Source organism: Notamacropus eugenii, chromosome 6 (assembly GCF_028372415.1).
Source record: "Notamacropus eugenii isolate mMacEug1 chromosome 6, mMacEug1.pri_v2, whole genome shotgun sequence".
Classification (NCBI taxonomy): Eukaryota; Metazoa; Chordata; class Mammalia; order Diprotodontia; family Macropodidae; genus Notamacropus; species Notamacropus eugenii.
Window position 1 is genome coordinate 142,823,096 of NC_092877.1, and position 26,799 is coordinate 142,849,894.

The 26,799-nt window shown below is 39.9% G+C and overlaps 1 protein-coding gene across 4 annotated transcripts in view; it reads right to left on the reverse strand.

Annotated features, from left to right (window-relative positions):
* ZNF827 (zinc finger protein 827) overlaps positions 1-26,799 on the reverse strand; it is a 244,153-nt gene that overhangs the window by 135,633 nt on the left and 81,721 nt on the right. For all 4 annotated transcript variants that reach the window (XM_072621179.1, XM_072621180.1, XM_072621181.1 and 1 more), the window contains exon 5: positions 23,223-23,444. In XM_072621179.1, coding sequence (XP_072477280.1) covers positions 23,223-23,444 — 222 coding nt within the window. The remainder of the gene's footprint in view (positions 1-23,222; positions 23,445-26,799) is intronic.

The window sequence follows — 26,799 nt, forward strand, 5'->3', positions numbered from 1 at the left end:
CTAGACACTTAAAAATATTAAATTAGAAAAAGAAATTGTTTTTCAAATACACGATGGGGGAGGAGAGGCATTTAAAGGCAGTTAGGTGGTACAGTAGATAGAGCACTGGGCTTGAAATCAAGAAGAATCATTTTCCTGAATTCCATTTCAGTCTTAGAAACTTACTAGCTCTATGGCCCTGGGCAAGTCACTTCACCCTGTCTGTCTGTTTTTTCATCTGCAAAATGAGCTGGAGAAGGAAATGGCAAACCACTCCAGTCTTTTTGCCATGAAAACCCCAAATGGGGTGACAAAGAGTCAGTCACAACTCAAATAACTGAACAAGGTGGTATAATGGACAGAGCATTGGTCCGGAGTCAGGAAGTCCTGAATTCGACTCCAGCCTCAGACATTTCATAGCTGTGTGATCCTGGGCAAGTCACTTAACCTCTGCCCCAGTTTCCTCAACTGAAAAATAGAGGTGATAATAATATCTACCTCTCAAGGTTGTTGTGAGGATCCAAGGAGATAATTCTTCAATGCACTTAGCACAACGCATGGTGTACAACAGGAATTTAATAAGTATTTTTCCCCCTCTGTCCCCTTTCCCTTTCATAGTATTTTTATGGTTTCTCAAATACCTCACTGGTTATAGAATCATTCATCTAGATCTCAAAGGAATCTTAGAAGGTAAATCTAATCCAATCCTATCCTTTTACAGGTGAGGAAATTGAGGCTCAGGGGCTTAGTGACTTGGTCAGGGTCATATGGGTAGTAAACAGCAGAGTTGGGACATTAACCCAGGTGTTCTGAAACAACCTAGCCATACTATTAGTTATAATGGAATAAAAATTTAGGATATTTATGTCATCCAGGGGTTCATAAACTTTTGGGTGCCATGGACCCCTCCTTAAAATGTTGTTTTTAAAAGCAAAAATACCCCCAAATCCCACAACAAATACATATACATGTATAGATATGTATATGTATGTATATATGTACATATGTATATACATGGGTATAATTTCAGAAGAAATCAATTGCACTGAAATTTATCAATTTTTTTAAGTTTGCCGACTCCATGCTAAGAGTCCATGATCCAGATTATTCCAAGCAATAATTTATTCCTGTCAATTGTGTGAACCAGAGATTTCAAACTCTAATCGAGTACATGAGGACCCCTGCGGGCCACATCTTGACTTACTTTTAAAATGTAATGTTATCTATGTTTTATTTTACTTTTATTTATTATATTAACTATTTCCCAATCACATTTCAAGCTGACTCAGGGGCATTTAGCAGTGACTGCATGTGGCTAGTATGTTTGATACCTCTGGTCTTAGTATCTCAAGGTAAACTCTTTCCCCCCTTCATCATAGCTTCAGGTCTAGATGACATATTTCTTGTATAATAATAACAGCCAGCATTTACACAGCACTTTTAAATTTTGTGAAGGGTTCTTTTAAAACATATTTTCTCACCTGCTCCTTATCAACAGCCTGGTGGCCTAGGGATTGTGGTCATTATTTTTTGCACATTTTTGAAATGAGGAAATTGAGAGTCTGAGCACTGAGGTGATTCACCCATGGTCACTCAGGTAGGAAAGGAGGGAGGAGGGTTTGGGATCCAAGTCTCTCCAGGCTCCAAGTTCAACATTCTCTTCACTAAAGATAATGTGGACCAGAGGAGAGCTGAAATGGCCTCAGGCGGAATCATAATGAGATTGGGCCATTAATGTGGACTGATTATTACCACATAATTAGATGACATGCTTCTTTTTAAGGCTGACTCTATGGGTTTTTGAATGAAAAGGAAGAACAGGAAATTTCCATCCTTAAAGATTTCCCATGGAGTCTTAATAAGTTTACAAGGTATATATGTCTTTTCTTTTTTCCCAAGGGAAAAAATGCACCACAGAAAAACAGACAAAATAGTTCTACCCTGGAATCATCAAGCCAGAAACTCTAATTTAGCTCAATAAACTTTGAAAAGATTATAATAATATCTACTTCTGGAGAAATACATGAATCAAGAAAGCCAAATTCTCATGTTAGAGAAACTCCTTCCCCTAGTTAGTACTAGAGTCATTATTAACTCTATTTGTGAAGACATTACATCCTCCCAACATGCTTTGTAATCAGAAATTGCCTTTGAAAGGGTAGGAGTGATTTAGGATTCATTAGGAACGCTCCCTAGGATGTTAGGAAAGGGTTTGGTATAGCACAAAAACATCATGAAAATAAACTCCAATGGGCTGGGAATCACAACACATACAACTTGGGAGAAACAAGTTAGAATTAATGGGGAAATGGGGGAGGCAAAAAGGTGAGGAGGAGATCCAACTGTTATCCAGAAGGAAAGTGATATTAAGGAAAAAGGAAGTAGATATAGAAAAGAGGGGCTTTTCCCACTTGAAAGACTTCTTCAATAATGCCTGAAACAATGCACGCTTTTTCCAACCCCCCAATTTCTTCCTCAGGAGATTAGTAATTTTTATACTAAGGAAGACCTGAGTTCAAATCAGGCCTCAGGCAAATCACTTTTTGCCTCAGTTTCCTCATTGGTAAAAATGAACTGGAGAAGGAAATAGCAAACCACTCCAGTGTCTTTGCCAAGAAAACCCCAAATGGGGTCATGAAGAGTCAGACAACTGAAAATGACTAAACAACAGACTAAGAAACCTTCCTCCACCAAAAAAGATGGTCAGAAAAAATTCTGAATCATGTTATAGGCAGTTCGATGTCAGGGGGCTAACTGTCTTGTCCTATTTCCTCTGCATAATTTGTCCAACCTCAGGTAGTAAGCGATAGAGCAGGATTTGAACACAGGTCCCCAGACATAAAACTAGAATACTTTAGAATTTGCAATAACATTTCCCCCAGAAGATTTACCTGAAGAAAGTAGGTAGTGATCCTTTTTTTGGAAGAATAAACTGAGATTTAGCTTGTTAGTAGGTGTTCTTTAAAAACAAATGTTTGTAAGTGTTTTCTCATACAAATCAAGCCAGACCATTGGCTTATTTAATTGTTGCTGGGTTTGTCCTTCATTCATGACATCAAGATGATGACATGACTTGCAGTTGACTTCGATTTGATATGCACGTCTTGAAAAAGAAGAACAAAGATGTCCAAGACTTCCTGGACTTGACTCCCTGGCAGGCATTTACAAAGCTCAATTGAGAAAGCTCTTCTGAAGAGTCAATAATCTTTTTTTTAATGCAGTCACATAGGACCAGAGCAGGATGACTTCATGAACTCAGAACAGAAAAAGGAGGTTCAACGGAGGAAAGAGCAGAATGCAAAAGGGCTGGATTGGAGATGCTGGGGACACTGAAGATAAACGAGTCACATCCTGATCGGTTAGTGAGAGATGAGAAAGGAAGACTCTGCGTTCTTGGAGAGAAGAGGGGAGGAGGAAGGGATGGGCATTACTAGGGCTTTACATAGTCTAATGATGGGAAGAGAAACTGGATCTGCAATTTCACTGATACAAGGAATTCTCAGATAAGGAAATCTCTCTCACCATTGCAGGGTTGGCACCTTCTCTGCAAAGTACAGGATCAACATATTAGATATTTAAAGCCAGGAGGGATCATAGAGCATTTAAATCTAACCCCTTCATTTCACAGATGAAGTACTAACGCTTCAGAGAGGTTGAGCTCAAGATCACACAGCTCTTAAATGTCCGAGACTTCCTGACTTCCAATCCAGAGCTCAATACATTGTACTATGATGCCTCACCTTAAAGAATCTACGTAGTTTATGCAGATTTGACTTCACATAGCCTATTTCATCATAAAGTAGTTTTGATCTCAAAGGCTTAATCAATACAACACTGTACCAGTATTGATATGTTCTCTATGGGCAAATAAAAGTTTACAAAAGTCCTTTTCTCACAACCCCCTGGGGAGACAGGGAATCCCAGTATTCTTCCCATTTTAAAGAAGGAGAAACTGAGGTTTAGAGAGAGATTGAGTGTCACAAATTAGGAAGTATTTGAGCCAGAATTTCAGTTCAGGTCTCCTAATTGTAGACTCGGCACACCGAGTTCATGAAGCTTCCCAAGTGCCCCAGGGTCTATGAAATTGTTTTCCTTCTCTCCTTTTTTCCTCATTTTCTTCCTTTTTCTTTTTAATATTTCAATCACTGCTATTTTAATGTAATTGGTTTCCTTTGCAACTTTATGTATTTTATTTATTCATTTAAAAACATGATGCCAAGAAGGGATCCATAGTTTCTCCAGATTATCCAAAGGAGCCATGATACCAAAAAGGTGAAGAATGTCTTCCCTATGGAGAAGTATTAGGAAATTCTAAGCATGGTTTGTAATATGGGTAAGCAGAATTCAGTTTGTTGAAAGGAAACTTTTAAGATGTCAGATTGACTGCAGAGACATAAAAACAAAAAGCAAAAGCTCAAAGCCATGAAGATTTTCTTCAATACCAATTATGGTTGCTTAGAAATCCAAACTGTCCAGACTCACAAGGATGGGGAACCTGTGACCCTGAGGCCACAAATGGCCCTCCAGGTCCTCAAGTGCAGCCCTTTGATCGAATCCAAATTTCACAGAACAAATCTCCTTAATAAAAGAATTTGTTTTGTAAAATTTGGACTCAGTCAACAAGCCGCACCCAAGGACCTAGAAGGCCACATGTGGCCTTGAGGCAGCAGGTTCCTCAGCCCTGGTAGGCACGGAACTTCAGGAGCTGTGGGAAAATTGAACCAATCCCCATTGTGACCTTGCTTCATTTGCAATCAGTCTTGTGTATGGAGCCCCCCAATCCCAAGCCCTCAGCTCCATACTGCCTGTTTCCCAGTTAACTTTAGAGTTTTCAGCAAGTAAACTTTTAAAAAGAAACAGGTATGGAAAGTAGCAATAGTGGTGAAAAAAGAAAAGACAAGGATCAATGCAACATTTTAAAAATACACAGAAGAGGATAGAAAGAAGTTCAGAAGGGAAGAAAGGAAAAGCAGGGCTATGTTGGTGCCACCACCATAAATGCAATGTGGATTTGAAAAAATCAAGCTCTATGGAAGAAAAAGAGTCAGAGCTTCCCATACAATTCTCTCTTTCCAGTCTTTGTACATAGACATGCTCATGTTTGGTGATGATTTTCTAGCTCATGTCTTTTTTTCTCTAAAAAAAGAAGTAATAAAAAGGTGGAACATAGAGGCCCATCTAAGAAAATCTTATTTTAAAGCCTCTTCCTTATTCTTGTTTTCTTTTCATCTATCAGTTGCAGCAGGGACAAGGAACACTCTGTAGCCTTAGGCTCCTGCCCAACCCCTCATCTTTGGGCATCATTGGCCAAGAGGACCAGGAGATCAACCCAATCAATTAAACAAACATAGGAAGTTTCTGCTGTATGCTGAGCACTTCAGTGTATTAGAGTATGACAAGACTCCTGTCACTAATAGATGGAGTTGTCAGTCTTTCACTCAACATTTATTAAGCACCTACTATTTGCCAGGCACAGTGGAGAGAGGGCCACACCTGGAGTCACAAAGACTTGTCTTTCTGTGTTCAAATCTGGCCTCAGACGCTTGTTAGCCGTATGACTCTGGGCAAGCTACTTCACCCTTAGTTTCTTCATCTGTAAAATGAGCTGGAGAAGGAAATGGCAAATCATCACAGTATCTTTGCCAAGAAAACTCAAAACGAGATTGTGAAGAGTCAGCTATGAGTGAACAACAACGATGTGCCAGGCACTGTGCTAAAGCCCCGGGATAAAAAGAGGGGCAAAAACAGGCCCTGCACCCAAGGAGCTTATAGTGTATTGAGGGCAGATTACGTGTAAATGATTAGCTACCACAAATATACACATACACACATAGAGATAGACAGAAGGCATTCTCAGAGAGGAAGGAAAAACCTGGGCAAACCTCCTGAATAAGGTGAGATACAAGCTGAGTCTTAATGCAGATAGAGACAGAGCCAACGCAAGGCCCCTCAGAGACAGGAGATGGAGTGTCCTGTGTGAAGAGTAGCCAGTTAGTCAGTGTGTGTAGACCATAAAGTTCATGGAGGGGAGTCATGGGTAAGAGGCTTCAAAAAGCAGGATGATAACAAGCTGCAAAGAGCTTTGAATGCCAGAGGACTTGCTGTTTTATCCAGAAGAGAAAAGGGAACCATGAAGCAGGGGGATGACATAGGCAGATTGGTGCTTTAGGAAAATCACTCTGGCAGCTGAGGGAAGGATGGTTTGGTGAAGGTAGAAGGCTACTGCAATAGGCCGGGTACAAGGCAAGGGGGGCCCCCAGGAGAGTGGTGGCTGTGTGCATGGAGATACGAGACTTACATCCTCAAGGTTGTGAAGGCAGAAATGCACATTTTGGAGCAGACTGTATATGTGTGGTGGGTGAGAGTAAGACAGCCAGGAGGACACAGAGGTTTATAAAGCCAAAGGTGCCTAGGAGGATGGCAGTGCCCCCCTCACAGTTAAAAAAGAAGATACAGGATCTAGCTAGGGAGGAACAAGCTCAAAGGAGGGTATAAGGATGGAGGACAAATTTGTAGGCACCAGAGAAGGATTCCGGATGATAGAGCAGGGATGATAGTGGGCTCAGGCAGCCAGTGAGGCTCAAGAAAAATAACAGAGGATTTGGTTTCTTCACATTGGAGTAAATTCTCCATTTTCATATTTCATTTCCTTGCCTCAATTTTCCAGATACCAATTAACACCCCAAATTCCAGTTGATGCCTGTTCATTAACTCTCCTCATCAAGTCATTTCACTCCTGGCTTCAGCTCACCCCGCTAAAGCTGATTTTACTGTTCTGGTTCTGGACCTGGAATTTTATCTGTATAGAAATTCTCTCCAATTACCAATGTCCTGACTTGACTGAGAGAAAACCCACCTAAGAATTGTCTCAGCTTTCTCATCTATAAGATGGGAATAGTAGTGCCCATCACTACTTGCCGCACAGGGTTGTTGTGAAGGAAAATACTTTAGCAAACTGTAATTCATCCTTTGTACCTTGTAGAAGCAGTGTGATAAAGGAGTGGAGTGAGAATCTGGGTTCAAATCCCCTCTCAGACATTCACTGCCCTCAACTCCTGCTTCTTATATTTATCACCTGTATGATCTCAATCAAGTGACCTAACCTGAGTTTCCTGATCTATAAAATGAGGAAGTTGGGTTTAACGGCCTGGAAGGTACTTTCCAGCTTTAAATTTATGATCCTAACCTGCACAGTTTTACAAAGTTATCGGGGGCACTAGGGTTAACGCAGGTCATGCAGGTGGTAAACTCAGAGGCAGCATCTGAACCCGGTCTTCCTGATTCCAAGGCTGATCATTCATCTGCTATAATACACTAGCCTCTCTTCCATAGTGTATCTGTTTCTAAATGTCTCCTAGTTAAAACCTTATCACTTCCTCCCAGAGTCCTGAGTGACCCTACCTACTACTTATGCCAGTAACAACAGAGACTTCCCAAGGACGAACGTGATGTAGTTGCCTCCTATTAAGCCCCAAAGGAAAAGGACAAATGGACTTGCTTACAGAGAATACCCAGCATGAAATGTTCTTTTATGAACTTTAACAATTTAAAATATGTAACTTTTCATTCCTATTTTGATGCCTGATTTTCTCAACTGATAACTTTCATTACAAGATTGTATGTCACAAGATCTTCCTCCAAACTCATTCAAACAGAAAACAGCACATATTCCAGCAGATGGTCCACAAAGGCACCCCTCCCCACATAGACAAGTTAGGTCCCTCAAGATGATAAAGCGATCACATATAATTCAGAACACATTTTCACATAAAAACATATGTTTAAAATGGAAGTTAGGCCTGCAGGTTACCCCCAAAGCTGCCCTAGTATTCCTACCCTAAAGTTCTAGGTCCTAGCTAGAAAAGTCACAAAAACGAGATGAGACCATCCTTTCCTTTTCCTAAGTTAAAGTCTGGCTTACAGGCAAAATGCTGAAATGGGAGAGTTTAGACAGAATGCTGGCCTGGGATTCAGTGAGATTCCCATTCAAATGGTACCTTTGACACTCAGTAGCTGTGTGACCCTGGGCAGTTCCAACCTCTCTGGGCTCCAGTTTCCTCATGTGTATAATTCAGGTAATAAAGGTAATAAGCTCTTTAGTATCAACTGGTGATTGTTGAGAAATTCAAAAGAGCTTATGCATATAAATTGCTTTGTAAACTTCAAAGTACCTAATATTATGATTATTTGCCATACCTTACTTTCTGCAATCTCTGATCTCCTGATAACAAGCACAAAGCTCTCACATTGGCACCCCACAGAGACGTTCTCAATTTAATCAAGTGTCTCATTCCCTTCCTGCAATGTTCTTCGATGGAGAAAAGCAAATGGCATATCCTAATTCCCACTAATGTGTGACTGACGGATAGCAGCTTAATCAAAAGATCACATACTGAGAGTTAGAAGGGACTTTAGAGATAATACAGCAGACCGAGTTCTTAATCTTTATGCCATGGACCCCTGAGGTGCAGAAAACTGAAATGACGTATCCCAGATTACAGGAAAAAAGTGGCAGAGCTGTGATTGGAACCCAAATCTTTGGACTCTAGGTCAAGCACCTGTTTTCATGGGACTGTGCTCCCTCCTAGAGCTATCTGTATCTGTTTTTCAAAACTTAGGCAGGGATTTCAGGCAATGGTAACAATGAACTTAAAAAGCTAGCTTGAAACCAATGACCTCTGAGGTCACGTTCAGTTCTCAGAGTCTATGAGTCAGACAGGGTAGGGGAAGATATGTTGGGGAAACTATTAATAGAGAGGAGGGCCCTACAGGCAGTCTGACTTAGGGCTGCAACTATCCTAAGCTATTCCTGCTTTTATTCATTTCTCCTCTTCCTTTTCTGAACACACAAGGTCTCTGAAAGCTCACCTGGCTTTTTCCATAATGGCTCCCGAGCAACTGACCGTGAGCAAAGGTCAGGGCTTTAATAAGGTGGAGAGTGACTCTACTTTACTTAATAACCCCCAGGGACACATCTTCTGATGCTTTCTAGGGATAGAATTATGTCTGGGGGGCTAGCTCGAAGTTGATAGTATTTTTTCTCATTTACCATATAAATACATATGTTGATCCCAAAAAGGGATGAGCCAGAGAGCTTTGCTCTTAGATACTTCTTTCAAGGCTGTGCCAAATGCCAAGTCACAATAGTCTCAGTGTCATCTTTAGCCCCATATCCCAACTGGTAATATTGTATCTACTTCATTACTCCAGAAGATGCTCAAATATCTCAATGCCAGTGCCCGGGGCGATAAGAACCATATGTGCCTCTCTAAAGCAGTGGGTGAGGGTATACATTCTTTACATTGGACTTTGGGCATTCATTTCCCAAAACTATGGGGTTTCTCTTTGGCGGCTAAGTGCATAGGAGACATCTGGTTAACTTGACTGGAGGGTGGGCTCAAATACTTCTAGGGGTGGTCATCAGAAGGTTGCGTCCCTGTTGGGCAAGGGCTGTTTTGCCGTGATCCAAGGCATTTCTAGGCTAGACTTCTCAGGGTCTGGAACTCCAAAACCATGGCAGATTTTTCTGAAAATTCAGTGGAAAATTCAAGCCTTTATGTCATTTGTGTTTTACCAGAAAAACACTAATTTTAACCTGGAAAATTACATACCTGTATAGATTTCTCCACATAAAATATTTCCACATTATATTTGACTGGGGTGTGTGCCAAATAACAGCCCTGGAAGGCTTACACACATAAACTGATTTAAATTTGGCCAAGGATGAGTAAAAATGTGTTGAATAGGCTCCTTCTGTTCCCTAAGATGGCTCAATGAAAGGCTGAAAAGAGCCTTGAACAGCTGGACAGCTTTCTTTCTTTCTTTTTTAATCGAAGAACTAAGAAAGTAGGAGGCAGAAAACTGTTATTCCAGATTTTTTGTTCCATTCATTTCTCATTAATCGGGTACCTACTATGTGCCAAGCACTGTACTAGGCACTAGAGGTACAAAGACAAAGGAAAAGCATCCCAAATTCTGGGGTTCAGGGAGGGAAAGAAGAAGACTGGGGGTGAAAGACAATACACACCAAGTGTTTCATGGGTCAAAACTCAGACAGCTCAGTGCTACCAGAAAGATACCATTATAATGCTTGGTACGTCCTTTCCTTCCCTAGCCCTTCCCAACCAAAAGGACTTCTTCCCACGTGATAAAGAAGACTGTAAATGAAAATTAACAAGGCAGGTGGCATTGGAGACTAAAATTTACAAGAAAACGCCTGCAGCAAGACACTGGGAGCATGCACAGAGAGGAACGCAGTGCGCCACTTGGATAACCTAGTTAGACACGTTGGGAGATGAATTGCTACTATTCTCCATGGAGGGACAGATATGATTGTGGAGAGAATGGTCCGACTTCAGTGAGAAGGCCTTTATTTGAATATCTCTCAGGACTTCAGCAGAATACCAGCACTGGTAAAAATGCTGCAAAGAATTGTACCATTACTTCTGGGAAGATGGCAAAGGAAAGGTCTCTCCCACTACCCCCTTTACATAAGGCCCTCTCTAGTCCATGCCTTTTTTTTTTTAATGTGGGTAGACAGATTTCCCAACTCAGATGCCATCTCCTCCATGAAGTAAGTCTTCTCTGATATCCCCAAACAAAAGTTCACAGGATCCCAGATTTGGACCTGAAAGGGTCATCTAGAGCATAAGGTCATACAGGTCAGAGAGGCAGCTAGGTGGCACAGTGGATAGGCTGCTGGTCCTGGGGTCAGGAAGATTCGAGTTCAAATGTGGCCCCAGAACTTACTAGCTGTGTGATCCTGGGCAAGTCACTTAACCACTGCTTGCCTCAGTTTCCTCATCTGTAAAATAATAATAGCCCCTACTTCCCAGGGTTGTTGTGAGGAGCAAAAGGAATAATAATTGCCAAGTGCTTAACATTGTGCCTAACACATAGTAAACACTCTATAAATGTTAGCTATTATTATTATACACCATTATTACTTACTCATGTTTAATATTTATTTCTGCATAGGTTATTTATTCTATCTATTTATGTCTCTGTATGTGCTATGTATTATAAAGGCTATTTATCTGTTCATGCTATTTATCTATTATACCTGCTGTTTATCTCTGTGTATGCTATTTATTACATATGCTATTTCTCCAGTAGAGTGTAAGTGCCTTGAGGGCAGGAGCCATTTTCATTTTTGTTTTTGTATCCTCAGGACCTGGCACCTGGTTGGTCATAAGTAATAAAATCAAACAAATTCTTGCTGAATTGAATCAAAGAGTTGCTCCTAAATAACACCTGGGAATAAAGTGACTTCCTTTTTGTTAAAGACACATCTTTATTCTGATGATTTAAAAAAAGAATCCCTTTCAGTTTACTTCAGTTATCCAATTGCTCTATGTTTCATTGTGTATCTACAGTATACTAGGAAAGAGTAAAACAGTTTGAAGTGCCAGGAGCTGGTATAAATGGATTCAAATCAATGCAAATATGAAAACCTCTTTGGGATGGCAAACCATGTATACAAACATGATATTTCTAAGAGGAGGCATAAGGAGACCACTAAGTACAAGGAGACAAGAGGAAAAAGAGATTATTTCCAATAGTAGGATCAGGGAAGTCTTCACAAGAGAGGTGGAACTTGAGATGGGACATTGGAGGATGCATCAATTGTGAACTGGGGGACAGTGGAAGATGGGATTCCTGGTTGATTCAAATCCTTTTGCCCAAAGAATCTCACTATCCTCAAGGTCTGGAGGATAAACTGGCTGCTGAGATAAGAGTAGAAGAGAAAGAGGGAGGGGTGGGGAACTTGTGGCCTTAAGGCCACACGATTGAATCCAAATATCACAGAAAAATCTCCTTAATAAAAGGAGCTGTTCTGTAAAACTTGGACTCAGTCAAAAGGCCACACCTGAGGACCTAGAAAGCCACATGTGGCCCCGAGGCCACAGGCTCCCCATGCCTGCCCCAGGGAATTAGACTCCAAAGCAACGAGTGATTTCTAGAAGGAGGAGGATAAATAAGGGCCACCATCCATATCACAAGGAGGCATCAGGTAAAGACTTCATCCATCCAACGTGCACTTATGAAGCACCTGATGTATACTGAACACTTAGCATCAGACTAAAGAAGATACAAAGTTTAGAAAAGGCACTATTTCAATGCTCCCTGAGCTTTTCGGCTAACATATATAAAACAATGTCGGGAAGAGCTTCTCTGACTCTACTGTTTCCCCTCCATCCTTTGCAAGAGAAATACATCTCTAACTTCTAAGTCAATTGTATCTCCATTTTTCTAATTCAAACAGTTGTTTCACTCAATAAACATTTCCCTCTTTCTAAGCAAAAGATACTGTGGGGGAGGGAGTGGTCTACGAAGATGAATGAAAAAACAACACTTACTCATAAAGTATCATCCACAAGTATAAGTACCACTGGCACTAGAATTTGTGAATTTATGGTAGGGAAATTTCATTTGTGTGTAAAATTAGGGGAGGCTTCATGGAGAGAGTAGTACCTAAGCTGATCCTTCACCCTTTTTGACCCCTTCATACTGGCCAGTGCAGTCCTAGGTGATTCCCAACCTGAAGGAGCATTGAGTCTGATGGACCTCTTCTTAGAATAATGCTATTAAAGGCATAAAATAAAATGCATGAGATTATCAATTATACTGAAATATAATTATCAAAAAACGTATTTTTTTAAAGCTCCCAGGCCCCAGATTAAGAACCCCTGGTCTAGAGTATAGAACTTTAGAGTCAGAAGGTACCTTAGAGAGTATCTAATTTAATAATTTCATTTTGCAGATAAAGAAAAGGAGACTCTGAAAAGTTAAGTGATTTGCCCAAAGTCTCCAAAGTGGCAGAATCATGCCCAGAATCCAAGACAGCCTTCCTTGTAGGTCCTATGCTTAAATGCAGCCCAGATCTGACAAAAAGTGATTCTGAAACTGTGATTTGTTTTAGGAAACAATCTATGTTCCTTATGCATTTATGTAGCAACCCTCACATATAGAGCAAAACATGTTTAAGGTGGGATGGGGGCACCTAATGAAGATTAGCTGGGTTCAGCATTTCAGAATTAGTCTGAAGTACCTCCTCAGACCTATCGGATTGGTTAACAAAACAGAAAAAGAAAATGACAAATGCTGGAAGGGATGTAGAAAAATAGGCACCTAAATGGAGTTGCGAATGGGTCTAACCATTCTGGAGAATAATTTGGAATTATGCCTAAAGGGTTATAAAACTATGCATACCCTTTGACTCAGCAATACCACTACTAGGTCTTTATTGCAAAGAGATCAAAGAAAAGGGAAAAGGTCATATTTGTACGAAAGTATAGCAGCTCTTTCTGTGGTGGCAAAGAATTCAAAATTGAGAAGATGTCCATCAATGCAGGAATGGCTGAGCAAGTTCTTGTGTTACGATTGTGAGAGAATACTATTATGCTATAAGAAATAATAAGCAGGATGTTTTCAGAAAAACCTGGGAAGATTTACATTAACTTATGCAAAGTGAAGTGAGAAGAACCAGAACATGGTACACAGTAGTAACAATGTTGTAACAATAATCCACAGTGAAAGACTTAGCTCCTCTGATTGATACAATCATCCAAGACAATTCCAAAGAACTCACGATGAAAAACACCATCTGCCTCCAGAGAGAGAACTGATACTCTGAATGCAGATTGAAGCATACTTTTTTCACTGTTTTTCTTCCTTTTTTTGCTCTTTTCCCCCAACATGGATAATATGGAAATGTTTTGCATGACTTCACATGTATAGTTGATATTGTGTTGTTTGATGGGGGGGAGAGAATTTGAAACTTAAATGTTTTTTAAATGAATGTTAAAAAGAAAAAAGAAAAGAAAAATAAATTAACTGTACTTCAAAAATATCCAAAAAAATGGGGGGAAAAAGAATCTCAGAGTTAGGAAATGAGAGGTCATCTGAACAAGATTTACAACAAACCTAGCAAGTGGATATCTAGCCTTTACTCAAAAACTTCAAGTAGCACAAACAAAACATGTCAGGAATGTGGATTTTGAATGAATGAATGATGAATTGGGAGGTTTTAGAAACTATACGGTTAGCAAGAAAGAGATTACAATAAGACTTTTTAAATAAAACTGTTTTGTAAAGTATGTGTGTGTGTGTGCGAGAGAGAGAGAGAGAGAGAGAGAGAGAGAGAGAGAGTTTTAATCCCAGAGAAAGTGCCAAGTGGATGGATTTGGCAACTGTTTGTGAAAGGGTTAGCAACTACTTGGGGATTTCATGACTGGGACTGAAGATAGGGAAAAGAATAATAGATATTTTACTGCAATGATAAAGAAATTGGTCAGCGTTCCCTAGTGGACAAATGGTCAAAAAATACAAATACAGAATCACAGAATGTGAGAACTGGAAGAGACATTAATGTCATCTGGTCCACTCGGCACCCAAAAGTACTTGTCTATATAACATATCTGACAAAAAGCATCCAGTCTCTGCTTGACGACCTCCAACGAGGAGAAGCCCACCACCTCTCAAGACATTCTATTATATTTTGGGATATCTCTAATCAGTGGGAAGCTTTTCCAAATGCTATGCCTAATTTTGCCTCTTTGCTACTTCTACCATTTCCACCCTCTGAGGCATAACAGAACACATCTCCTCCAGGTGATGGCCCTTCATGATATTGTCCTGAGCCTTCTCCTCTCCAGGCTAAATAATCCCACTTCCTTTAAGCAATCTTCATACAACCCAGACTCAGTGTTTTTACTATTCTCAGTGCCTCCCTCTGGATACTTGCCAGTTTACCAATGTTCTTCTGAATTAACGAGACCTTCCAGAAGTGAACACAATCCTTTAGATGAGGTCTGACAAGGACATAAGTACAGTGGGACTATCACCTCTCAAGGCGTCTCCCGCAGCCAAAGATGACATTAAGGTTGTGGCAGTTGTTGCTGTTTTGGCTGCTCTGCCATCCTGCTGGTTCATTGAATTTATGGTCCACTACAAACTCCAGATTTTTTTCCAGGAAATCTGCCATTTGTTCATGCCTCCCTACCTAGCAGACATGAAACTGATTTTGAAAGTGCTTATTAATACTCTTTTTAGAGAGTTCCCTGGAAATATGCTCCAAGATTTACAAAAATAATCAGATCCTTTTTTTTCCCTCCACCTAGAATACCACCCCCTTCCCCATCAGAACGTGAGTCCCATGAAGGCAGGAATGAGATTTGTACTTTTTCTAATCCCAATGCTGAGAACAGGATTTACCAAGTTAGCAACTCCTTTCATTACTGATATTATTGGGGGATACTCTGTCCCCCAAAGCTTCTTATTTTCTCAATGTGCTCCTTGTTGGGAACTAAGCAGTTCTGAAAAGTTTAAATGGTTGTGGGCTTTGACACAGGGGCCGCAAAGTCATCATAAGAGTACGCTCAAATACAACTGCACCAGTGTCTGGCACATAGTAGGCACATGGTAAATGTGGCTCAATAAGACTGAGTGACCTATTAATTCCATTATAAGGGAAAATACCTTGAGTGTTACCTAAAAGAAGGAAAAAATCCCTGTTCAAAGACAGTAGCATTTTTTGTAATCACAAAATTTTGGAAACAACCTAAACCTCCAAGTGTTAGGGAATGGTTGAACAAATCATAGCTTGGTGATGTTTTGTCAGAAAATATAGGGTTAGAGCTAGAAAGACCTTGCAGATCATCTAGCCCAACACCCTCATTTTCCAGATCTTGAAAGTAAAGCCTCGCAAGGTAAACTGAGCTGCCCAAGGTCACAGCCAAAGTAAACAGTTCTCTGCTTCCAAGTCCAGCACTTCCTACAAGGCAATTAAGGAGGACAAACAATGAGAAGATGTATAAGAAATAATGCGAAGTAAAGATAACAGAACAAGAAGGCGGGTATATGCACCTACCACATAAAAGGAAAGCCCGGGGCCCCAATTCAGAGGTAACTGACTAAACAAAGACAATGGAAGGGAACACAGAGCGAGGGAGGGAGCTGTAAGTGGTATGTTCTTCTAAATCTCTCCGTATTGGAAGCCAACTTTTTAAGTTTAAAAATAGTTACAAATGAAAGCTTAATTAATTTTGTTACTGTTTAAAGTTATGATCCTAATAAGTTACTCATTAAAAAAAACCATGGAAGCTGTTCAACAGACCAAGATGACCCAGGATGAGGCTGCACCTGCTGGAGACGTTCTTCAGGCAGACTCAGCGGAGGGATTTCAGGCCCATGAAGATATCTATCAATTCTCTACCAATACTGTAAGAGATCCAGCACTGGGTACCCTGGGAAAAGTCATCTCTTTCTATGCTGTCCCTATCATTCCGTGCTTCACGGTAGCCTTAGAGAATTAAGGATGTAGGATTTACCAAGTTATAAACTATTTTCAAGACTTGATATTATTAAGGGACACTCTCCCCCACCCCAACGCTTCTTACCTTTCTCAGTATGCTCCTTGTTGGCAACTGAGAAGTTTTGAAAAGCTGAAATTCAGTGGTTCCTCGCTGTGATACTGTGGGTTCCCAGGGGCCATGAGGTTACTGTAAGGGTACTCCCAAACACAAGTGCACCAAGCATTAGTGTTTTTCATAGGATCATTGTGGAAGAGCTGGAAGGGACCTTAGAAACCGTATTCTTCTCTGCACCCTTTTCTGTGGTTGTTGGGTTGTTTCCGTTGTCTTCCACTCTCCATGACTCTATTTCCCAGCTCATTTTACAGATGAAGAAACTTAGGCAAATAGGGTTAAGTGACTTGCTCGGGACCATATGGCTAGCGTTTGCGACCCAGATTTGATCTTAGGTCATCCTGACTCCAAGGTCAGCCCTCTGTCCACTGTGCCACCTAGTTGCCCCTCCGTCTTTTACAGATGAGTAAACTGAGGCCCAGAGAGGTGAGCTACTTTGTCCAGATGCCCCAGCTGGTTTCAGAGGCGATATCTGAATCAAGCTTTTCCTGATTTCAAGTCCAGTATTCTATCCACTACACCAAACTGTTCCTCTCGATCTAATACATTATATATTAGAAACAATCTAATACATCCTACACTAATGATATAATTAGTCTATTTTAATTTTTAACATTTATATAAATGCTATTGCATTTAATAAAATACAAATGTACTAAAAACGCATCACTCAAGTCAGAGTAGCATCTTGCCATTAAATATTTCTTGAATTATTAAAAACCACTACCATTGTGTAGGGGCCTATGAAATGTTTTGATGTTAAAACAGGTCCCTTCACATTTATCTACAGTGGCCTTGAACCTGGCACTCATATACAGTTGCTGTGTTTCTCTTACCAAGAGGTATGGGGCCACACTGTCTCTTGCCAAAAGGGTGACATCTAAAATCTCCTACTCTCTTGTTTTCCATGTTTTATTGAGAAGTCTCAAACCCTAGTGCACCACAATACTTTTCTTTAAGATGTCTATATATCTGCAACACAGAGAACACCTGATACTTAGAGCAAATGGGAACAGTTGTCCTCTTCATAATGATTTAAGCTGCCCTAGAAAAATTTATCTTTTAGGTACATGTTTTTATTCTGTGAATGTTGCAATCTGGGGCTTTTAAAAATTAGCTTTATCTTAAATTTGGGACTTAACAAGACCAAAACTTCATTGCAGTGTTTTCTTATAAGCTAAGTTACCAATTTTTAATATCAGCTCATTTAGAGATTTGAAAAATACTTTATAATAAGTGAACACTGTCAATATTGGGCAGTGAATTGTGTTGTGTGAATTTATAAGCATCTTTTTTGGGTAACTCTCCCATGGAGAATTTGTAGAAAGACATAAACAGGGGCAGCTAGGTGGTACAGTGAATACAGCATTGACCCTGGAGTCAGGAGGACCTGAATTCAAACACTTAGTAATACTGACTAGCTATGTGACCCTAGACAAGTCACTTAACCTTGACTGGAAAGAAGGAAAGAAAGAAAAAAGGAAGGAAGGAAGGAAGGAAAAAAGGAGGGAGGGAGAAAGGAAGGAAGGAAGGAAGGAAGGAAGGAAGGAAGGAAGGAAGGAAGGAAGGAAGGAAGGAAGGAAGGAAGGAAGGTAGGAAGGAAGGTAGGAAGGAAGGAAGGTAGGAAGGAAGGAAGAAAGAAGGGAACAGCAACCATCCAGGATAAGAAAGCAATGTCACTGGTTAAGGTGTACCAAAGTAGAGAACACTGATAACTGATGTTACATAACATTTTAAAGTCTGCAAAGTGCTTTGCATATGTTATCTGATTAAAGCCTCACAACTACCTCATTAAGCAGCTGTAAGGTATTAGTGCATCCACTTCAGAAATTAGGACAATCAGGATTATGTGGGTTCAGTGACTTGCCCAGAGTCACACGTCAGACAAGTCTTGGAGGCCTCACTCAAACACAGCTCTTCCGCACTCCCATTCCAGTGTTGGGCCACTATTGTAAACTGCTGGAAAAGGTGGTAGACATAAGATAGACTTAAACTTATGACTCAACCAATTTCTAAATACCTTTTGTTTGCTGCCATATTTATCCCAGTATGACAAAGACCAGAGACTTTCAACTTTTGCCATCCTGTGATATTGAATGCCCTCCATTACCTCATCTCTAAAAGATAAAACAGTCCACATTTCCATTTCTTCAGAAGGAAAAAGTTTTATCAGTTTTCTTTTGTGTTCTTTATTTCTGAAGTTCAATGACCAGGCTCTTGACTGCTATCCGTGATTCATGAGGGAAACAAACCAGGGAAAAGTGATGGTAATACAAAGGGGGCAGAGGACAAGGTGCTTATGGGGAACTAAGGGGATCTGGAGGAGGGAAAGGACTAGAAAAAGAGGTTAGCAGTAAGGTATATGCTGCTCCAGTCACTACAGATTCATTGTCCTAATAAGTTATCCTTGATCTCCAAAAGGTCATGACTTCTACTTTAAGAAACACCAATAAAAAGTACTTTTACTGTGAGGAGCTGAAAAGCAGTGAAATACATCTAAATATGGAGGCCATGCTTTGACTTGTTTTAGCAACAGGATAATTTCACTTTTAAAGAATCTCAAGAGACATAGAATGATAGTGGGTAAGGAGCCACCCTTGGAGTTAGAAAGACATATCTCATACTCGCTGGGTGATCCTGGGCAAGTGGCTTAATCTCTTGGGGCTCAAGCAACCCTTTAGATTCTAAGTAGAGATCTATGTTCTTCCCAGGAATTTCCTATCTATTAATCAATCAAGGAATAAGCATTTACTGGGGGCCTAGTGTGCACCAGGCATTGGGGAAACCAAGGCAAAATGAAACAGTTTCTGCCTTCAATGAGCTTATATTCTATCAGTCTGGGCAAAAAAAAAAAAAAGAAAAGAAAATAGGTTTCAAGTCCTAAGTCTACTCTTTCCACCCCTGCAATGGATCTCTATAACATTCAGTCCCCGCTGGGCTCTCACACCTAAAGCTTCAGTCCTGGGGTCCTAAGGAGCTAGAGAGTCATCAGTTCTGGGAAGACAGGGTTAGTCCCTCAAGGCCTTATTCCTTTGCATGTTGTGGAAGTAGAGAGGCTATTTCTTTTCTAAAGATGTGACCCAGCTAATGCAAGTCTTGGCTACCATCCAATATCACAACATGAAATACTTAGAAGTATCATCACCATCCTCTCATGTTACTCAATATGCACAATTCAAATCAATTCCATCCAGCAGACATTTATCATGTGCCTACATTGAGTCAAGTACTGGGCCAGGCACTAAAGATACAAAAATGCAAAGAAAAAGGAAAAGACACAATCCCTGCCTTCAAGGACCTTCCACCTATCCGGAGAAATAAACTACATATTGCAACATATGATCCATGAGGAAGAGTGTAGGATTTGGAGTCGGATAACTTATATTTTAATTGGGGCTCTATCCCCCGTATCATTGGGCAAATTTCTAAATCTCTCTGGACGTCAATTTCCTCATCTACCCAATGAAAAAGTTAGACCAGGCAAGGGGAACCTCTGGCCTCGAGGCCACCTTCTATAACCTTAAGGGTGGCCTTTTGACTGAATGGATTCAAGGCCACAGTTTGCCAACCCTTGAGTTAGATGATATTTAAGGTCCCTTCCGACAATAAATCTATGGTCTTCTGCGATATGTATAAGACATGGTAAAGTGTGAGAGAATGAATGGAGATCTCCAGTTAAATCATTCTAAGCAAATTTGACAGCAAAATGCCATCAGTTGGGGTACAGCACTAGGCTACCTATGGAGACTGACTAAGGATAAACTACAGGAAACATTTGCTGCCTTCCACTCTCAAGTGAATTTTAAAGTACAGGTCAGCTACGTGAGCCTTCACTCATTTTAATGCAAACTTTTTTTCCCCCAATGTATTATTAATTTATTTTTAACATTCTTTGCTTTTTAAATTTTGAGTTTCAAGTTTTCTCCCTCCCCCACACACTGAGAAGGCAAGAAATATCAATTATATATGTGAAATCATACAAAGTATATTTCCATAATAGCCATATTTCTAAAAAAAGGCAAGAAAAATAAAGTGAGGGAGTTATACTTCAATTTGCTGCAACTTATTTGCACATTGTCTTTAAGGCTATGCATATCTGGTTAAAGGCCAAATTTAGAAATGGAAATACTCAACACTAACACTGATAAACACTTATCATAATACAGTCTTGAGGTCTGCAAAAAGTTTTCCATGCACTGTGACATTTGATCCTCACAATAACCCTGAGAGGTAAGAGCAGTTACTATTCCCATTTTAACAGACAGATTAAGCATTTGCCCAGGGTCACACAGGTCTGAGGCATGATTCTAATCCAGGGTCCAAGTCTAATGCCCTATCCACTAGGAAGCACTGCTTTATTAGCCCTCACTTTCTCAGATAAGTAGTCAGGAAACCCTGTTGAGAGGGACCTGCAAATGTTACAATGTCCCAGTCTGTCTACACAATGGATGAATGGGTTACAGAGGCTACTGTTATCCATGGAGTGGTTAAGGCAAAATCACAGACAGATTACTCTGGGCTACAGAAAGAAGCATTCACTAATATTTAGCTGAGTGGGCTTGAAAATCATCCTTCCATTTTTAAAACCTTTTAACCTCCCTAAGATGACTTCAGTTGTTCCAGAGTTTCCACAGCCCTTTCCATGTGAGAGTTTGAAATGCTTTCTGGGAGATTAAAACAAAACTAAACTAAAAAAGAAAACCAACAGAGCCCTACGTGAGATAAAATTCCAAGTTACAGCAAAAGCGTTCGAGACATTCTTGTGTGTGCTGTCACCATCAAGAGAAAGGAAGCCTTGGATAACCCAACCCATTGGCAAACAAAGGCAATTTGTTTGTCTGGGCACAATATCCGCCAAGTAAATCACTATTCATTTCTTCTTTCTAACCTATTGATCTGCTGGAAACACAGTCAGAATTGCTGATGAAATTGCAGAGCCCAGTAAAAAAGTTTGACTCATTCATTCCTTACATTTTTCATGCTCAGCTACAGTTCCAAAGTGGAACCTGTTTTACATTTGTGTTAGCATTTTAAATACCACAAGACACTAACGGATGGTGTGCAGGGACTCCTTCCTCCAACAACCAATGACTTACTATACAAATCTAGGGAGCTGCTAGAGATTACTCTTGAGATTCAAAGATGTGCCAAGGATCCACAGGTGGCAGAGACAGGATCTGAACCCAGGTCTCCCCGATTATTCACCCAGGATTTTAATGCTATGCATTTTAAATATGGATTCTAAAAATCCCCTCTAAATAGAATTGTATTATGATTGGTGTCCTATACCTGATGAGCATTTTGTGGGGTTTTTGAAAATTAGTTTGAATTTTCATTCCAAATTTCAAAAGAAGGTACAGAGCTAAAGGTACATGGGCTAAAATGAGGTAAGCTCAATTAAATGCTTGTATGTAAGATGAACAAACTCCATGGGCATATATTTCAAGTTATTAGGATTTTGCTCTTGCATTTGGTAATAATTCTGGCATTTAAAACATAGTACACACATAATTAGAAAGTCAGGCAAGACACATGAGAATATGGACAGATTAGTATAACATCCCATGATGTGATCTTCCATTCAGAAAATATCGTTTGGCTACTTTGTTGGCAATTCCTTAGGATCCTTGACTTCAATATGGAAGAGACCACAGAAGTTCTCTTGTCTAATATTCTGATTTTGCAGATTGGGAAAGTGAAGACCAGAAAGGCTAAGTTACTTGCCCAAAGTCACACACGTAATAAGTGTCAGGGGCAGGATTTAAACTCAGGTTGTTCTCTAAGGCAATAACTTTGTTTCCCTTGTGTTGACTGAGCCAAAAGATACTATTTTAATGTACACTAAAATGATATAAAGAGGTGGCATGGGATAGTGTGTATAGAAGACTGCCTGAAGAGCCATGAAGACCTGGGTTCAAGTCCTGACAGCAACATAAAGGCTCTGAGAATAATGCTAAGTCACTTAGCTTCTTAGTATCCCAAACAGCTCTTGGAGACTATACGTTGTAGATGAGTTACCGATCATTCAGATTGGTGGAGAGAATTGTTACACCAGAGGCTCACTGATTAAAAAAAAAAAAAAAGGAAGGAAAAAGGAAAGGAGGAAAGGAGAAAATAAGGAAAGAAGGAAGGAAGGAAGGAGGGAGGGAGTGAAGGAAGGAGAAAGGAAGGAAAATCTTAAATACAAAGCCCAAAAAATAAAAATAAAATAAAGGCTCCCTTTTTAGAAAACAATTTTAAGCCTACAAGTCCTTTGCATGCAATTAGAATCCTAGTTCAATTTACAGACATTTTCTCAAAGAGTACTGTTTTTCAGAACTTGTACACTATGTAAATATGCGCAGAACTGCATCAGCCTCTATTGAGAAGAATACACAGTGAGCATATTCAAATGAACACACATGCACATCTCAAGGAGGAAAGTGAAGTCAGTAATGGAATCACTCCTGAACTAAATGCCACGATGTGATAATGTAGCAGCTGCTGGATTAATTATCACTTATGCAGGAAGCAGCCTCAGTTGGCTTATGAGTTTAAATGTATGTATATATATACATATGTATATGTGTATATATGGTTGGTTGTCGTCCTTCACTCTCAAAGAGAAACAAAATGACATTACTATGCCAGGGTCGAGGTACAGTGTGTCCAGCTGTGGTTGATCAAACCAATATGGGCTCAGAAGGCTCTATCACAGCTCAGGCACAAATAGTCTACATATATATGTGTACATATACACACGTATGCATATATACATGTACAGCTATAAAAGGGTGTGTCTATCAGAATGTGATTATTTTAGAACAAACCAAATACCTGATAGCTTCATAAGAAGCTCTGATGCTGCTTTGACAGACATATCCCTCCTTAGCCCTTCCTGCGGATTCATTGTGTCCTCGGGGAGACTGGAGGCTGACACTTCTGATCCCGACCTGAACACGTAGCTGGACTGAGGCAACGTTGAACTTAGAACTTCCTCATCCTTTGGCTCCTCTTTCACATTCAATGTAAGAGTCATGGGCTCCTTCTGATTTGCCGCTGTCAAGAAAGAGGAGGAAAGTAAAGCAAATAAGTAAGCAAATAAAAAGGAAACCCAAAGAAATCCTAGAATTAAATGGATGGTAGAAGTCCCAAACACAGAGCAGTGAGGAACCAGAGAAGCTAGGACTTAATCAGAACAGAACGAATCTCAGACACAAATATGTAAAATGTTCCATGAATGAAGGGAAGTGGGGAATGAGAGTGCTTTCTCAGCCTTTGGAGATTTATCATTTCAGAGGTGTTGCCTACTCAAAAAATGTAAGACAATTTCTCTCTGTGTCCCTTTTCTGTGTTTGCTATTAGACCTCCTTCTAGTTCTAATAGTCTAAATCTAGGAGTCAAAGACCATGTAAACTATAGTCCATACAAGCTGTTGTCTGCCTTAAAATGTCCTAATGTACTAATGAGGGGGCAATATTACCAACTACAAAGGGGAGGAGGATAGTGACAGGATAGAGTGATGAATAAATTAACCAGACAGAAAAGGAAAAATAAAATGTGGTCTTTCTAAATGCAAAGGGCACTACTGATGTATCATCCATCAGTAGGTCATACAGAGCTTAGCTGTTCTTCCAGAAGTCATGTTGGGATCCACCTCTCTGACTTTGTAGACAACAAACATTTTCAAGATGCTTGGCTTCTAAAGGCCTTTTTACTCAAATGTATAGCCATTCCCCAATTGATAAATGACCATAGGATAAGACTAGGCAGTTTTCAGAAGAAGAAACCAAAGCTATCAAATGCTCTAAATCATTAATGATTAGAGAAATGCAAATTACAACAACTCTGAGGTACCACCTCACATGCATCAGATTGGCTAACATGACAGAAAAAGAAAATGACAAATGCTGGAGGGGATATGGGAAAATAGGGACAATGATGCACTGCTGGTGGAGTTGTGAACTAGTCCAACCATTCTGCAGAACAATTTGAAACTATGCCCAAAGGGCTATAAAACAATGCATACCCTTTGATTCAACAACACCACTAGATCTGTACCCCAAATAAATCAAAGAAAAGGAAAAAGAACTATAGGTATAAAAATAGCTATAGCAACTCCTTTCATTGTGTCAAAAAATCAGAAATTGAGGAAATGTCCATCAATTGAGGACTGGCTGAACCAGATGTGGTATATGATTGTGATGGAATACTACTGTGCTATAAGAAATGATGAGCAGAATGGTTTCAGAAAAACTTGGAAAGAATGATATAAACGTATGCAAAGTGAAGTGAGAAGAACCAGAACACATTACACGCAGTAACAGCAACATTGTAACGATAACAGCGAAAGACTTAGCTACTCTGATCAATACAATGATCCAAGATAATGCCAAAGGACCCATGATGAAAAATGCTATCCTCCTCAGACAGAGAAATGATGAAGTTTGAATGCAGAACATACTTTTTCACTTTTTTATGTTTCTTGCTTTTTCTTTTTCTTTTTGGAATACGGTTAAGTGGAAATGTTTTGAGCGACGATATAATTGATATCATGCTGTCTACTTTCTCAATGGGTGAGGGAGGGTGGGCAGGAGAGAATTTGGAGCTCAGTTTTATTTTAATGAATGCTAAAGACAGATAAAAGCAAAAAGATGTTTCGCTGGAGTTGAAGGTGCAAATAGAGTCACAGAACAGAATAAAAGTGAGTGAACTTGGATCAATAGTGTCAGAAATTCACCTACTTGGTCAATCCCATAAAGAGCAGAAAGAAAGGTAAGCAGGTAAAAGGTAAGCAAATCCATTTTAACCTCAGAACATCACTTATTTTCAAAAGAATTTTATGGTTGGAAAGTGAGACAGGCATGGCATAGTGAATGGAAGGCCAGCCTTAAAATAAATCTGACTTGTGTCTAAATCTTTCTTCTGACAAATAATAACTGCATATCCGTGAACAAATCACAGCTTTGTGCCACACCTTATTACCCCCAGGAAACTCCTGAGGACTCTATATTAATGAGAAATTGTCAATCTGCTTCAGTTAGGGAGTTTTCATACTGAGAAATTATAGGTCTGAACCTCCCAACTCCACTCCAAAGATACTTAAAATGTCTATAAGGTAACTTAGAAGGCGACCTAGTCCAACTTGTAAGCATAAACGTCCTCTATGATATCCCTGACAAGTGCCCAATTAGTCCCTGCTTGACTGACCCCTTGTTACAGTGAAGATCCTTAAACATCCCTGATGGGTTTTTACTTGATTTAATAAGGCTTGTGTTACTTTATTTTTTTGAGGAAGAGGATTTTGACTTATTGAGACTTTGGCAGTTCCTGGGGTAGAATATTCTCTAAGAGTCTATTCCAGTTTAGCAAATTAAGTAAATCACTAAAAATGGGATTTTTTTTTATCAGCAAGGGAAACAAATCCCTTTCTCTACCCCTAAAGCCTAAAGATAGGCCCACAAACTTCTTTCTAATTCCCTCTCCCAGACTCCCAACTCATAGAAACAGAATGAATGTTTGCTACCTCTCTGCTTCTCAAGACCAGTTTTCCACGTTGTAATGAAATAAAAGTGTTACAATGAATGAAATACGAATAATAGGTTTCCGAACAACCTGCAGGTAAATTCTGGAGATAATTTGAAATTCCCAATGTATCCTAGCAATAATCGTTGGAAATGCATGGGGAGGTCCCAATGTACATGATCAAAACCTTCATGAGAGGACCTTCTAAGATGAAGCTTTGAAACTTTGCAGCGATGGACAACATCAAACACAACTCAACTGTCTTTGGAGCAGTCACAGTTCCCATGAGGCTTTATCACTGCTAATGGAAAAGAAAACTTCCAGAAGGACACTAGAACCCATCACTCTGGCAACAGCATTGTCAGGGACAGGACTAGAGGTGTCCATGGAGATCAGTCCTGTATCTCTCCAATGAGAGTGGGCCCTCTGCAGCTACTTTCTTTCTTGGCATTATTTTTGGCCATGCAAACCTTTCCAATCTCTGACAAACAACATGAAAACAATAATATAACTAACATTTACATAGAGCTTAGTATGTGCCAAGCATTGTGCTAAATATTTTTATAAACTCATTTGATCCTCACAATAGCCCTGGGAGGTAAGGGGCTATTATGATCTCCTATGAGGAAACTGAAGCAAATAGGGGTTAAGTGATTTGACCAGTCACACAGCGTCTAAGGTCAGATCTGTACACAGGTCTTCCTGACTGTGAACCTAGAACTCCAGTCAACTGTGTTACCTAGCTGCCTACTACAATATGATATAGCAGAAAGGGTTCTAGGTCTGATGGTCAAAGAACCTGAAAGTGAATCCCAATTCTGCTACTTTGGGCAAGTAGTCCAACCTCTCCAAGAGAAGCATGGCATGCCCTATCTATGGTATTCCTTAC